At 35.3% G+C, this 13000-nt stretch overlaps 1 protein-coding gene across 2 annotated transcripts in view; it reads left to right on the top strand.

The window, feature by feature from the left end:
• Positions 1-13000, top strand: part of ERBB4 (erb-b2 receptor tyrosine kinase 4) — a 1244626-nt gene that overhangs the window by 462869 nt on the left and 768757 nt on the right. For both annotated transcript variants that reach the window (XM_081582978.1, XM_081582977.1), the window contains exon 2: positions 400-551. In XM_081582978.1, the coding sequence (XP_081439104.1) occupies positions 400-551 (152 nt within the window). The remainder of the gene's footprint in view (positions 1-399; positions 552-13000) is intronic.

Raw genomic sequence — 13000 nt, 5'->3', positions numbered from 1 at the left:
TAATAATACTGTATTACATTCTTGAAAGTTGCTGGAAGAGAAAGTCTGAAATGTTCTCATGACACACACACATGCACAATGATGGTAGTTAAATGACACGATGGTGATATTACCTAATGCTATGGTGGTAATCATTTTGTAATATCTAAGTGTATCAAAACCACACATGTACACACCTTAAACTTACACAATGCTATGTCAATTATAATTCAGTTAAACTGTAAAAAATGAAAGTGAACTTATTTATCAGTGTGTGATTATGGATCTTAAAAGGATTCAAAATATTTTAATTCAGGAAATTGGAGTAGATTGTTGTAGAGCAGAGTTGAGGGAAATATTATCGTGGTTCCTGTCATACAAAGTTTACATAACTTGCCATGTTTCTTCTTGTCTTGACAGTGTGTGCAGGCACAGAGAATAAGCTGAGCTCTCTCTCTGACCTGGAGCAGCAGTACCGGGCCTTGCGAAAATACTATGAGAACTGTGAGGTTGTCATGGGCAACCTGGAGATAACCAGCATCGAGCACAACCGGGACCTCTCCTTTCTGCGGGTAAAGCTGACTTTTTCTTTCTCTTCTTTTTGTGAATGGACAGTGGTGTCATGATGCATAAAGACAGACCAGCTTCTTGTGTTTTATGGCTGTGCTCTCCTGCTCTTCCCGACAGAGACCATGACTATAGGCACGTAGGAGATAAGAGATTCCAAGGCACACTCCGGGAAAGAAAAAGAGTGACATGCCATCATGACTGACACCCTGAGTTTAGAACAAATACTGTTGTCCTAAGACTGATGAAAGATTCTGTCAGAGTGTAGGCCATGACTTCCAGCAGGTGTGTCTTTTTCTGAATGTCTGGCAAGAGGAAAACTTTAGGCTGTGAACTAGGAGAGTCAGAGGACCAGTCAGATAAGAATTGGTAACTTTAGCTAGTAATTTCCTTTTCTGTCCCTTTGGAATTTTTAAACTATTTTTATATTACCATAATGAGAGTAATACTGTTAATTTTAGGAGAAAAGTGACATCTGTTTTTGAAAAACAACACATTACTTAAAGTAGACTAGTAGGAAATCAGATGTAGATATATAAGTTGACATATGCATGCATGTAACTGCAAACACCCATATATGACATCACCCAGTGACAACAAGTCCTTTTCCAGACTGGTTTTGACTCTCATTTATCCTTACCTGTTATTCCTGTTATTAGTACTTAATGCCTGCAGTTGCTTAAGTTTTGCTTCAACTGGAAAAGTATAGGAAAATCTGAACTTCAAAGGGACTTTGACAAAGTGAGATGAGGATGTGGCATTTTGTACAACTGATAATTTATTCTTTATATAAGAATTAATAAGATATATTTTAAATAATAGCATTCTTAGAATATATTCAGTCTTATTTTCAATAATATTTACACACTTCTCAGGAGCACTGTCTTATTTAAATGAAAATATGAATAATGCTTTGAATACTGATTCAGTAAACGATTTAGTAGATGGTAAATTATTCAGAGAACTGTGATAATTTTAATAATTCTATACTTAGACAAGAAGTAAAAAATAATGATTTTGAAATACTTTGAATGCAATAAACATGTCTAGAAATGGTAACAACCTCAGAAAATGTACCACTTCAAAACTTAAGTAACACTATGAGACTTATGATATCTGCTTTTAAAATGACTGTCATACTAGTATTGATATAGGGAATTAAGGTGTTTCTATGTTCTGTTGTTTCGTTGCTAGAACTCTAATTCTACAAGTTGTGCAGTTTGTATTAACTATGATGCTTAATTATGACATCTTTGTTTATCAAGAGTAGATAGTAAAATGTATCTAAATCCTTGAATGAGAAGACCTTAAAATAACAGCTTTGTTTTTTTTTCTATTTTTCAATATTGTTTCAAGAAATGAACAGGTACACTTATCCTAGAAAAACTTCTTTGAAGGAGTGCATATGAGTATTAGTTATTAAAATTTGCTTGAAGTGTTCTAATCTGACTTGATTATTTTCAGATAAGCTGTATTCTTCAAAAATCAAAATTAAAACTTGGTAGCATATGAGTTATACTATAGATTTGTAGATTTAGTTAGAAATGCCAAGAACCTCAATGATATTATAGAAAAGGAAAACTAAGAGATGAATTAAAAAACAGGGAAACTAGATTAAATGATCTTTTAGAACAGAATAATATAATAAAAAAGACAATCTGAGGTCTTAGTTTTTCTTCTTATATTTCCCTTGCTTTATATGGAACTAGATTTCACTGGCTTAACAAAAAATAACATCAGTACTATAAGTGAGAGTCTTTAAATAATATAAAGTTGTCTTGATTATTATATATTTTATAATTCTATCATTCTTAGGCTCTTTTAAGATTGCAAAATAGAATGATCGAAAATTGACTTAATCTTAGAAATATGAAATTTGCATAGAAATCTTTGAGCATCACGGTCTATACTGTTGGGTATTCTACTTTTTTAGAAACTGTTTTGAAGTGAAACAAAAAAAAGTTAGTAAAATGAACAGATTTGATAAAGAACAAACTAAGGAGGACTAAAGGTTTATACTTAGAACAAGAAAGAAGTTGTTTGTTTACAAGAGTAATTATTGGCTCCTAAGAAGCACCTCTAAAAATTCATGTAAACTTTATACTATAAACTCATGAAAATATCTTGGTTTTAATCTATTTAACAATAACTGTAATAGGTTTGCTTTTGGCTTTTGGCTTTACTGGTGACACTTTTTTTTGTTTCACTGATCTTTTGTTCCTTTGGAAAATCATCATTTCTAATTGTGCTGCATATCATTCACTCAACAAATAGTCTTAGCCCAAAGATAGAGTAGCAAGTTACCTATTGTCCTTGGCTTCAACAATATTGCAGTCTTATAGAGTGTTACAGATGTGTAATATATAGTTATTGTGTGTATGAGTGTGTGTTCATAGATACATTTACATGCAAATACAAAATTTTGTCGTTGACAATGCAGAAATCAGAGTCATAATGAAGGTATGGTCTTGTATTAATTGTGAGTGCGGGTGCTGAACAAAGAAAGGAATGGGTAATTCTAAAGATTCAGGAAAGATTTCAGCAGAGATGTGCTTGGATTGAGTCATGAAAAAATGAATAGGGGCTCACAATGCAGGTGGGTGGGAAGGCATTCCAGTGGGCTTAATATAAGTTAAGGCTTAGAAAGAAGGCCCTAAATCGGAGTCAAATGTGCACCTACTGTTACTGCTGTAGATGCTAGACGTGTGCATTCAAATGAATCAAATAGTGCTCTTCCTCTCGTGGATCTTACAGGGTAGTGTGGATAAAGATATACTGTGGGATGGAATAAAATATTAAGTTGAAGAGATTTCTCAATCTTTTGGTACTGTAGATAAATATGTAGCACCCAAATGGCACCCAGCACCCAAATGGCATCAGCACCCAAATGGCAAACTAGCATTTAGGGATTAGAAGAAAGAGTCAAGGGAGACAGACCTGTATTAGCCCAAGAAGTGGTCCAAGGTCAAAATTCTCAAGATGTCCCATTCTCTGTTTTTTGGTGAGTTCAGTGTAAAATCATAACTGCTTATATTCACGAGCCTTGAATCTATGCTTGTTAGCTGAAATCTTCATACTACTGCATTGGATGAGCTATTATTTCTAACTACACCGTAGAATATGAGAGCTTTCCATTTAACATAAGTGTAATTCATTTGTGTTCTTAGTAGTGTGCTTCCTAGAAAATACATAATTTGTTCAATTTTGATACCTTGCAAGAAGTAGAGTTCAGGTAAAGGAAATCTATTAGTAGTTATTTTACATTATGTTATCATTTCTTATAAAATTTGAATTGTATGAGTGAATTGGGAACTTTCATTAACTTATACTATAGGTTATATAGCCCTCATATATGTTTACGTATAACTGTAATGCATTGACCCACTTATAGAGGTGTGCAGTTTCCCTTCTTTTAAGAATGGTCCATACCTACAATGTGTTTAGAAAGATGTCATAGATAGGGATTTTGAATTCCATTTTGGAATTTATTTTGTCATTAAGAACTTAAATTATCCTTGCTTTAAAAATATTTCCCATCCTTATTTTCATCTCTAACTAGCAAGGTTATAGTGTTTTGTTTTTTTCCTTGTTTTGTTTTGTATGAAACCACTCTAATGTCTGTGATTTATGAAAGCAGGTTAACCATCACTCTGTTTATCTCTTTGACTATCTGAATACTCAGTGTCTAAAGTTTTGTAGCTTTTCATTATTTGTTGAATGTAAAAATGTGTTATCCTAAATACTTTAATAATTCTTAGTTATAAATCATTATTTCATATGGGATATATTCTCTAGATGAGTTTGTGGGACTCTTCTCATGTTATTAATATTTCAGTATGACAGCTCACAGGTCAGATGTTTGGGCATAAGACACAGGCTGGGTCAATCAGAATCAGTTCCCAATGAAGATTTGAAATTGTGACAAAGAACATTGTTTTTTATCAGTTAGCTTCTTGACTACTTGAGTACCAGAACTCAGTTTTTTGGTTTTTTTTGTTTTTGTTTTGTTTTGTTTTGTTGAGTGTCAGAGCTGTGTAAATAACAGAATAGAACCAACACACTGAATCTGACATAGATACCAGGGAAAGAGACCATTCAACCCTAATTAACAATGAGGGCAGCTGCCAATCTGCTTCTGAAGATTGATTGCATCCCAGCCATTGAGCCCATATGATACCTTGGAACTTGTTAATAACTTTGAAGTTATTTCCCCTTTTTTTCTTAAACTAGATAGGTTTGTTTTCTTTTACTGTTACTAAAATATCCTATCTAGTATATCTCCCAAGATCTCAAGAACATCACAGAAGTGGGCCATTTAAATTGGATTGAAGATGTGTCTATATATAATACCCCCCAAAAAATAAAACTCTGTAGTGTTTTGTACCTATTTTGTTAATCTTTGTTAGCTATATGTTATTAAAATACTTTAAGATGCATTCTTTCAAGATTATTTTATTGTATCAAACCCAATGCTTATCCCTAGATGCACCTTTTAACCTAGCTTTGTTGTAACCTTGAGTTTTTATATTTCTTTTTGGGGAAAAAAAATGTAGTTGATAGTGTTTAACATTAGACTCTTGAGATACTGCATAGTTGGCTAGAAAAAGGCCCTAAAACTTATTTACTATGTATTTTATCACTGTCACAGGGTTAAGACTTATAATAGAAAACAGCAAGGCATAAAAATCACAGATTTTGTGCTATTGTCTTATACTTTGTGAACTCTCTACAACAAAACCAAGTATAGCAAGTAATGGGAATGAACTATTAGACCTTTTACCCTCATTAAAATTCTTGCCAGTATCTCTCTTTTGCCATCCCATTGGTCTTCCTTGCTGCTGCTGGCATTCTGTTACTGAGCGCTTCTAACAAGATGCCTGACCTGCTAGCTTTTGTATTTTAAACGTATTTTCTCTGTTTTATATATTTACTTTAAACAAATGAGTTTTAAGTGCCAAATAAGTGTAAAGCAATGCGATGAATAATGTAGAGTACATATAAGAACTGTTAATATCTATCTGCAACCATTGTTTTAATAGGTGATTGCTTTTAATTTGTGGCTTGAATTCAGTTGTTTGTGAATTGCTTTGGAAAACGTGTAGTTTTTTAAAATTAATTAATTTATTTTAATTGGAGACTAATTACTTTACAATATTGTGGTGATTTTTGCCATACATTGACAGGAATCGGCCATGGGTGTACATGAGTCACCCCCATCCCAAACCCCTCTCCCACCTCCCACCCCATCCCATCCTCTGGGTAGTCCCAGTGCACCGGCTTTGAGTGCCCTATTTCACGCATTGAACTTGGACTGGTGATCTATTTCACATCTGGTAATATACATGTTTCAATGCTATTCTCTCAAATCATCCCACCCTCGCCTTCTCTCACAGAATTCAAAAGACTGTTCTTTATATCTGTTTCTCTTTTGCTGTCTCACGTAATGGCTTGCCGTTACCATCTTGACAACCAAATTAGTTGTTACCAATTTATGGTAAATGCCATTTACTATAAATTCCATATATATGTGTTTAAATATAGTGTATTGGTGTTTTTCTTTCTGACTTAATTCACTCTGTATAATAGTTTCATCCATCTCATTAGAGCTGACTCAAATGTGTTCTTTTTAATCGCTGAGTAATATTCCATTGTGTATATGTATCACAACTTTCTGATCCATTCATCTGCTGATGGACATCTAGGTTGCTCCCATGTCCTGGCTATTGTAAACAGTGCTGCAATGAACACTAGGATACACATATCTCTTTCAATTCTGGTTTCCTCAGTGTGTATGCCTAACAGTGGGATTCCTGGGTCATATGGCAGTTCTATTTCCAGTTTTTTTAAGGAATCTCCACACTGTTCTCCATAGTGGCTGTACTAGTTTGCATACCTACCAACAGTGTAAGAGGGTTCCCTTTTCTCCACATCCTCTCCAGGATTTATTGTTTGTAGACTTTTTGATAGCAGCCATTCTGACCAGTGTGAGATCGTACCTCACTGTGGTTTTGATTTGCATTTCTCTGATAATGAGTGATGTTGAGCATCGTTTCATGTGTTTGTGAGCCATCTGTGTGTCTTCTTTGGAGAAATGTCTGTTTAGTTATTTGGCCCATTTTTTGATTGGGTCAGGAAAACGTGTATTTTAAGAAGCGATGAAGAGATCCATTTATTTAGCACTTGATCCATTGACCTGGAATATTACAGTGTCAGTAATTCATTAGACTTCTGTGTGCTGCTTAAATCATTTAAGATTTAAGAAAGCTTAAATCTTAATGATTAAACATGTGTTTTATTACTGAAAAATAATTAAAATAAATTGATAAGTTAAGACATGTTTTCAAAGAGCAGCATTAATATTTTATTATTGGTAGCAAAAGGCAATGGCTTTGAAAAAAATAAGAAAGTATAGTTTTTTAAAGCAAAAAATTTTAAAGGTATCTGTTCTTAGATAACGAATAACACATGTTGCAGTTGGAATGCAACAGATTTGGGGGAAAAAAATCTTCTTTTTTTGTAGAGTTGACAGAGCTATAAAGAGTTTTATTTAATATATAAGAAATAGTGCCATCTAAAATTGTCTTTCTAAAATAAAACTCCAGTTTGATTTCTTTATAGAAATCATATAAATCATTCATTTTCCTTTACTAAAGAAAATGTCCTATTCTTAAATCCAAATATCATCTTTGTCTTTTAGTTAATCATTAATATTTTATAATACTATGGAACTATAATACTTTTTTATTATACACACACACACACACATATATATATATATATATATATATACATTTTTCAGGTATAAGGATGGACCTACATTACTTCATTCTCATACTTGCACATAGTTACCCTTCTGACTAAGGACAAATATTTGCAGAAAAGCAGATGCATCTCTAGCTAACAGAATGCAAGATGGTGACTGTTTCACTAAAACCTAAGACCTTGGCTTCATTAGCATGGCTTTGATATAATAAATCAGGGATGATGCTGAGCAATAATGAGTTTCAAGTTGCAACAAGCAATCCTGCTTTCATCTATTTCTTAGCTGTTTCCAGTAAGAGTGAACAACTAGTTGTGCTCAATATAAAATTCTGAAATATTTACATTTCAGCCTACTTCTAGCCTTAGGATGTATCTTTTATTCCCCTCTGGCAGTTCAAAGCAGATGACTAAAATTAAATCCAACTGTGTGTGCAGGGGGTTTATATTTGTTTGGTGTTGTTTCCATATCCTGTTCACTCACACTGAACTCTGCCTGGGCTAAGCTGTCAGCTGTGTAGTATGATTTAGCAAAACCCTACACTGGAAAGCTCGTCCTTAAAATAGATAATTTATAAAATACTTTATTTCTTTGAGTTAGAAAATGATTTGTTGAATAGTTTTCTTAAGTAGTAACTATTGTGGAGAAGGCAATGGCACCCCACTCCAGTACTTTTGCCTGGAAAATCCCATGGACGGAGAGGCCCGGTAGGCTGCAGTCCATGGGGTCGCTAAGAGTCGGACACGACTGAGCGACTTCACTTTCACTTTTCACTTTCACGCATTGGAGAAGGAAATGGCAACCCACTCCAGTGTTCTTGCCTGGAGAATCCCAGGGACGGTGGAGCCTGGTGGGCTGCCGTCTATGGGGTCGCACAGAGTCAGACACGACTGAAGCAACTTAGCAGCAGCAGCAGTAACTATTGGGAATTCCCTGGCAGTCCAGTGGTTAGGACTCCATGCTTTCACTGCCAGGAGCATGAGTTTGATCCCTGGTCAGGGAACTAAGATCTGGCAAGATGCACGTGCACAGTGAGGCTATTAAAAAAAAAAAAAATGGAGCTATTACTGCCTAATTGTGTTTGTGTTTAAATCATTAAATACCAGATAGGATGACTTCTGTGAGATTTTGTTGAGGATATTGATTGGAAACAGAATGAGAAAAGTAGTGATATTCTAAAAACATTAAAAGTTGGAGAGGAAAACACCATTTAATTAAATATCTGTGGCATAATAAAGGTGGGTCCACATATGTTCACATTTACCTAAAAGATAATATAAGGGTAACAATTTCTAAGTCAGCATATCTAATTCAATTGTACACACATTTTAATTGGATTATATATTAGGGAAAACAAGCCTGAATTTAATTTTCCTGGAATAGTTTAATAAGATAACTATGTGTTATATTAGTATCTCCATTAAATGGTGTTCAAATAAGTGATATTCCTATATCAAGTGTTTGTATCCTGGAATTTTTTACTCATTGAACAGAGTAGTGTTTTTTTTTTTTTTTTCCTATATCACTACTTGGGACAGAAGGCAACAAAGGCCCATGAAGTACAACATTCAAAATATTTAGAACTATGAAGACCTACAAGACCTTCTAGAACTAACACCCAAAAAAGATGTCCTTTTCATTATAGGGGACAGGAATGCAAAAGTAGGAAGTCAAGAAACACCTGGCGTAAACAGGCAGGTTTGGCCTTGGAGTACAGAATGAAGCAGGGCAAAGGCTAATAGAGTTTTGCCACGAGAATGCACTGGTAATAGCAAACACCCTATTCCAACAACACAAGAGAAGACTCTACACGTGGACATCACCAGATGGTCAACACCGAAATCAGATTGATTATATTCTTTGCAGCCAAAGATGGAGAAGCTCTATACAGTCAGCAAAAACAAGACTGGGAGCAGACTGTGGCTCAGATCATGAACTGCTTATTGCCAAACTCAGACTTAAATTGAAGAAAGTAGGGAAAACCACTAGACCATTCAGGTATGACCTAGATCAAATCCCTTATGAGTATACAGTGGAAGTGACAAATAGATTTAAGGGACTAGACCTGATAGACAGAATGCCTGATGAACTATGGACAGAGGTTTGTGACATTGTACAGGAGACAGGGATCAAGACAATCCCCATGGAAAAGAAATGCAAAAAAGCAAAATGGCTGTCTGAGGAGGCCTTACAGATAGCTGGGAAGAGAAGAGAAGCGAAAAGCAAAGGAGAAAAGGAAAGATATTCCCATCTGAATGCAGAGTTCCAAAGAATAGCAAGGAGAGATAAGAAAGCCTTCCTCAGCGATCAGTGCAAACAAATAGAGGAAAACAACAGATTGGGAAAGACTAGAGACCTCTTCAAGAAAATTAGAGATACCAAAGGAACATTTCATGCAAAGATAGGCTCGATAAAGGACAGAAATGGTATGGACCTAACAGAAGCAGAAGATATTAAGAAGAGGTGGCAAGAATACACAGAAGAACTGTACAAAAAAGATCTTCACGACCCAGAAAATCATGATGGTGTGATCACTCACCTAGAGCCAGACATCCTGGAATGTGAAGTCAAGTGGGCCTTAGAAAGCATCACTACAAACAAAGCTAGTGGAGGTGATGGAATTCCAGTTGAGCTATTTCAAATCCTCAAAGGTGATGCTGTGAAAGTGCTGCACTCGATATGCCAGCAAATTTGGAAAACTCAGCAGTGGTCACAGGACTGGAAGAGGTCAGTCTTCGTTCCAATCCCAAAGAAAGGCAATGCCAAAGAAAGCTCAAACTACCGCACAATTGCACTCATCTCACATGCTAGTAAAGAAATGCTCAAAATTCTCCAAGCCAGGCTTCAGCAATACGTGAACCGTGAACTTCCAGATGTTCAAGCTGGTTTTAGAAAAGGCAGGGGAACCAGAGATCAAATTGCCAATATCCGCTGGATCATCGAAAAAGCAAGAGAGTTCCAGAAAAACATCTATTTCTGTTTTATTGACTATGCCAAAGCCTTTGACTGTGTGGATCACAATAAACTGTGGAAAATTCTGAAAGAGATGGGAATACCAGACCATCTGACCTGTCTCTTGAGAAACCTGTATGCAGGTCAGGAAGCAACAGTTAGAACTGGACATGGAACAACAGACTGGTTCCAAATAGGAAAAGAGGTACGTCAAGGCTGTATATTGTCACCCTGCTTATTTAACTTATATGCAGGGTGCATCATGAGAAATGCTGGGCTGGAAGAAACACAAGCTGGAATCAAGATTGCCGGGAGAAATATCAATAACCTCAGATATGCGGATGACACCACCCTTATGGCGGAAAGTGAAGAAGAACTAAAGAGCCTCTTGATGAAGGTGAAGGAGGAGAGTGAAAAAGTTGGCTTAAAGCTCAACATTCAGAAAACTAAGATCATGACATCTGGTCCCATCACTCCATGGGAAATAGATGGGGAAACAGTGGAAACAGTGTCAGACTTTACTTTTTTGGGCTCCAGAATCACTGCTGATGGTGACTGCAGCCAAGAAATTAAAAGACGCTTACTACTTGGAAGGAAGGTTATGGCCAACCTAGACAGCATGTTTAAAAGCAGAGACATTACTTTGCCAACAAAAGTCCGTCTAGTCAAGACTATGGTTTTTCCAGTGGTCATGTATGGATGTGAGAGTTGGATGGCGATGAAAGCTGAGTGCCGCTGAATTGATGCTTTTGAACTGTGGTGTTGGAGAAGACTCTTGAGAGTCCCTTGGACTGCAAGGAGATCCAATCAATCCAACCTAAAAGAGATCAATCCTGGGTGTTCATTGGAAGGTCTGATGTTGAAGCTGAAGCTCCAATACTTTGGCCACCTCATGCGAAGGGTTGACTCATTGGAAAAGACCCTAATGCTGGGTAGGATTGGGGGCGGGAGGAGAAGGGGACGACAGAGGATGAGATGGTTGGATGGCATCACCGACTCGATGGACATGGGTTTGTGTGGACTCCGGGAGTTGGTGATGGACAGAGAGGCCTGGCGTGCTGCAGTTCATGGGGTCGCAGAGAGTCGGACACGACTGAGCGACTGAACTGAACTGAGCCCTCATGAGGTTCAAAGAAATTACACTTTAAAGAAATGCCTGTCATTTCAACAAGCATTAGAATAGGATATGATGTTCTAACTTTTTATTTAATTTCTCTTTTTGTTTGAATTTTGTGTAAAACTATATTTGTGGTAAAATGTAGCATATTAGTTGTATTTAGATGATGAAATTTTAGCTGGGAGAGATAGAGGATATTAAAAATAAAGTTGAGAAAATAGTATTTTAACATGTTTGTTGGGACAAAGCAGACATTCTTGGTTAAATGGAGTTTTTGAAGCTTTGATAGTTTCTGAAAGCTATTTCTAAACTGTTAAGCATACTATATATGCAATTTTGTACATATATATTTACAGCTGGCTTTTAGATTGAAACTTGATTTTGTGCTAAATCTAATCATAGAACTTGTATTGCAATTGAAAAAGCTATATAATTTACACTTGGCCAGGAAATTATATATATATATATATATATATATATATATATATATATATATTTATATATTTCCTCAGAGGTTAAATACTGTTTTATCTGAGAATATACATTGATTTAAAATCCTGATGCTTTTTAGCAGCTCTACATGAAAAATCAAAAGATAAAATGTGTTTATATTCTCACTTTGGCAGTTATATGAACATATTTTTGAAACTTTTTTTCTTAATTATTTAAGTGAAACATTAAATGATGTATATATACATATATATTTGACAATTTTCTCTATATCTTAAAAATATGAGAAATAAAAATGACATAGTATCTATAAGAAAGATGTACATATGATAGAAACTGATATTTATATTTGAAGGATTTTTGGAAAATAGAAATAAGAACTAAAACAGTATAGTTTATAATTCTATTACATATGAAATTATAAATAGAAAATAGTGACTATTTATACATATATGCTAAATATTAATGATCTAGGATTTTCTAGAATTGAGTCAAATTAGTATAACATACTACCCCCGTGTAATGTCTCTAAGAGAATATTATTAAAAATGAAACTGTTTAACAGAAGTTTTTTAAGTCCCTAAATTGTAATGCATTTTTGAGGAAAAAAATGCCCTTGTTGCAAATATACTTAAATTAAAAATGAATTTATTAAGATGTTAAGCAGATGCAAAGTGTTTCTTTATATTTCTGGGGGTTAAGGTATTTAAATTTGGCTTAAATTGTGAGTATAATGAGTTTATAAGCTTGTCTTAACCTTAATTAGAAAAAAATGCAAGTAACAAACCCATCTTGCTCTATGATACTTAGATACTCTTTGTTCAGGAAAACTGAGTGTATAAAGGTTATTTCTTCACCTTTTTAGCAAAGACCTTGGTTTAAAGAGAGAGAGCAAATGGTATTTATGTTTTAAAAACTAACTGGGGCTTCCCTGGTGACTCAGGCGGTGAAGAATTCACCTGCAATGCAGGAGTCACAGGAAACCTGGGTTTGATCCCTGGATTGGGAAGATTCCCTGGAGAAGGGAATGACAACCCACTCCAGTATTTTTGCCTGGAGAATTTCACGGACAGAGGAGCCTGGCAGGCTACAGTCCATGTGGTCGTAGAGTTAGACATGACTGAGTGACTTTCACTTCATTTCACTTCAGGGACATTTGGCAGTGGGCTACCTTT

This window comes from Giraffa tippelskirchi, chromosome 3 (genome assembly GCF_054371585.1).
Source record: "Giraffa tippelskirchi isolate mGirTip1 chromosome 3, T2T-mGirTip1v1.2.pri, whole genome shotgun sequence".
In the NCBI taxonomy this organism is placed as follows: Eukaryota; Metazoa; Chordata; class Mammalia; order Artiodactyla; family Giraffidae; genus Giraffa; species Giraffa tippelskirchi.
This window is presented reverse-complemented; position numbering and strand designations above follow the sequence as displayed.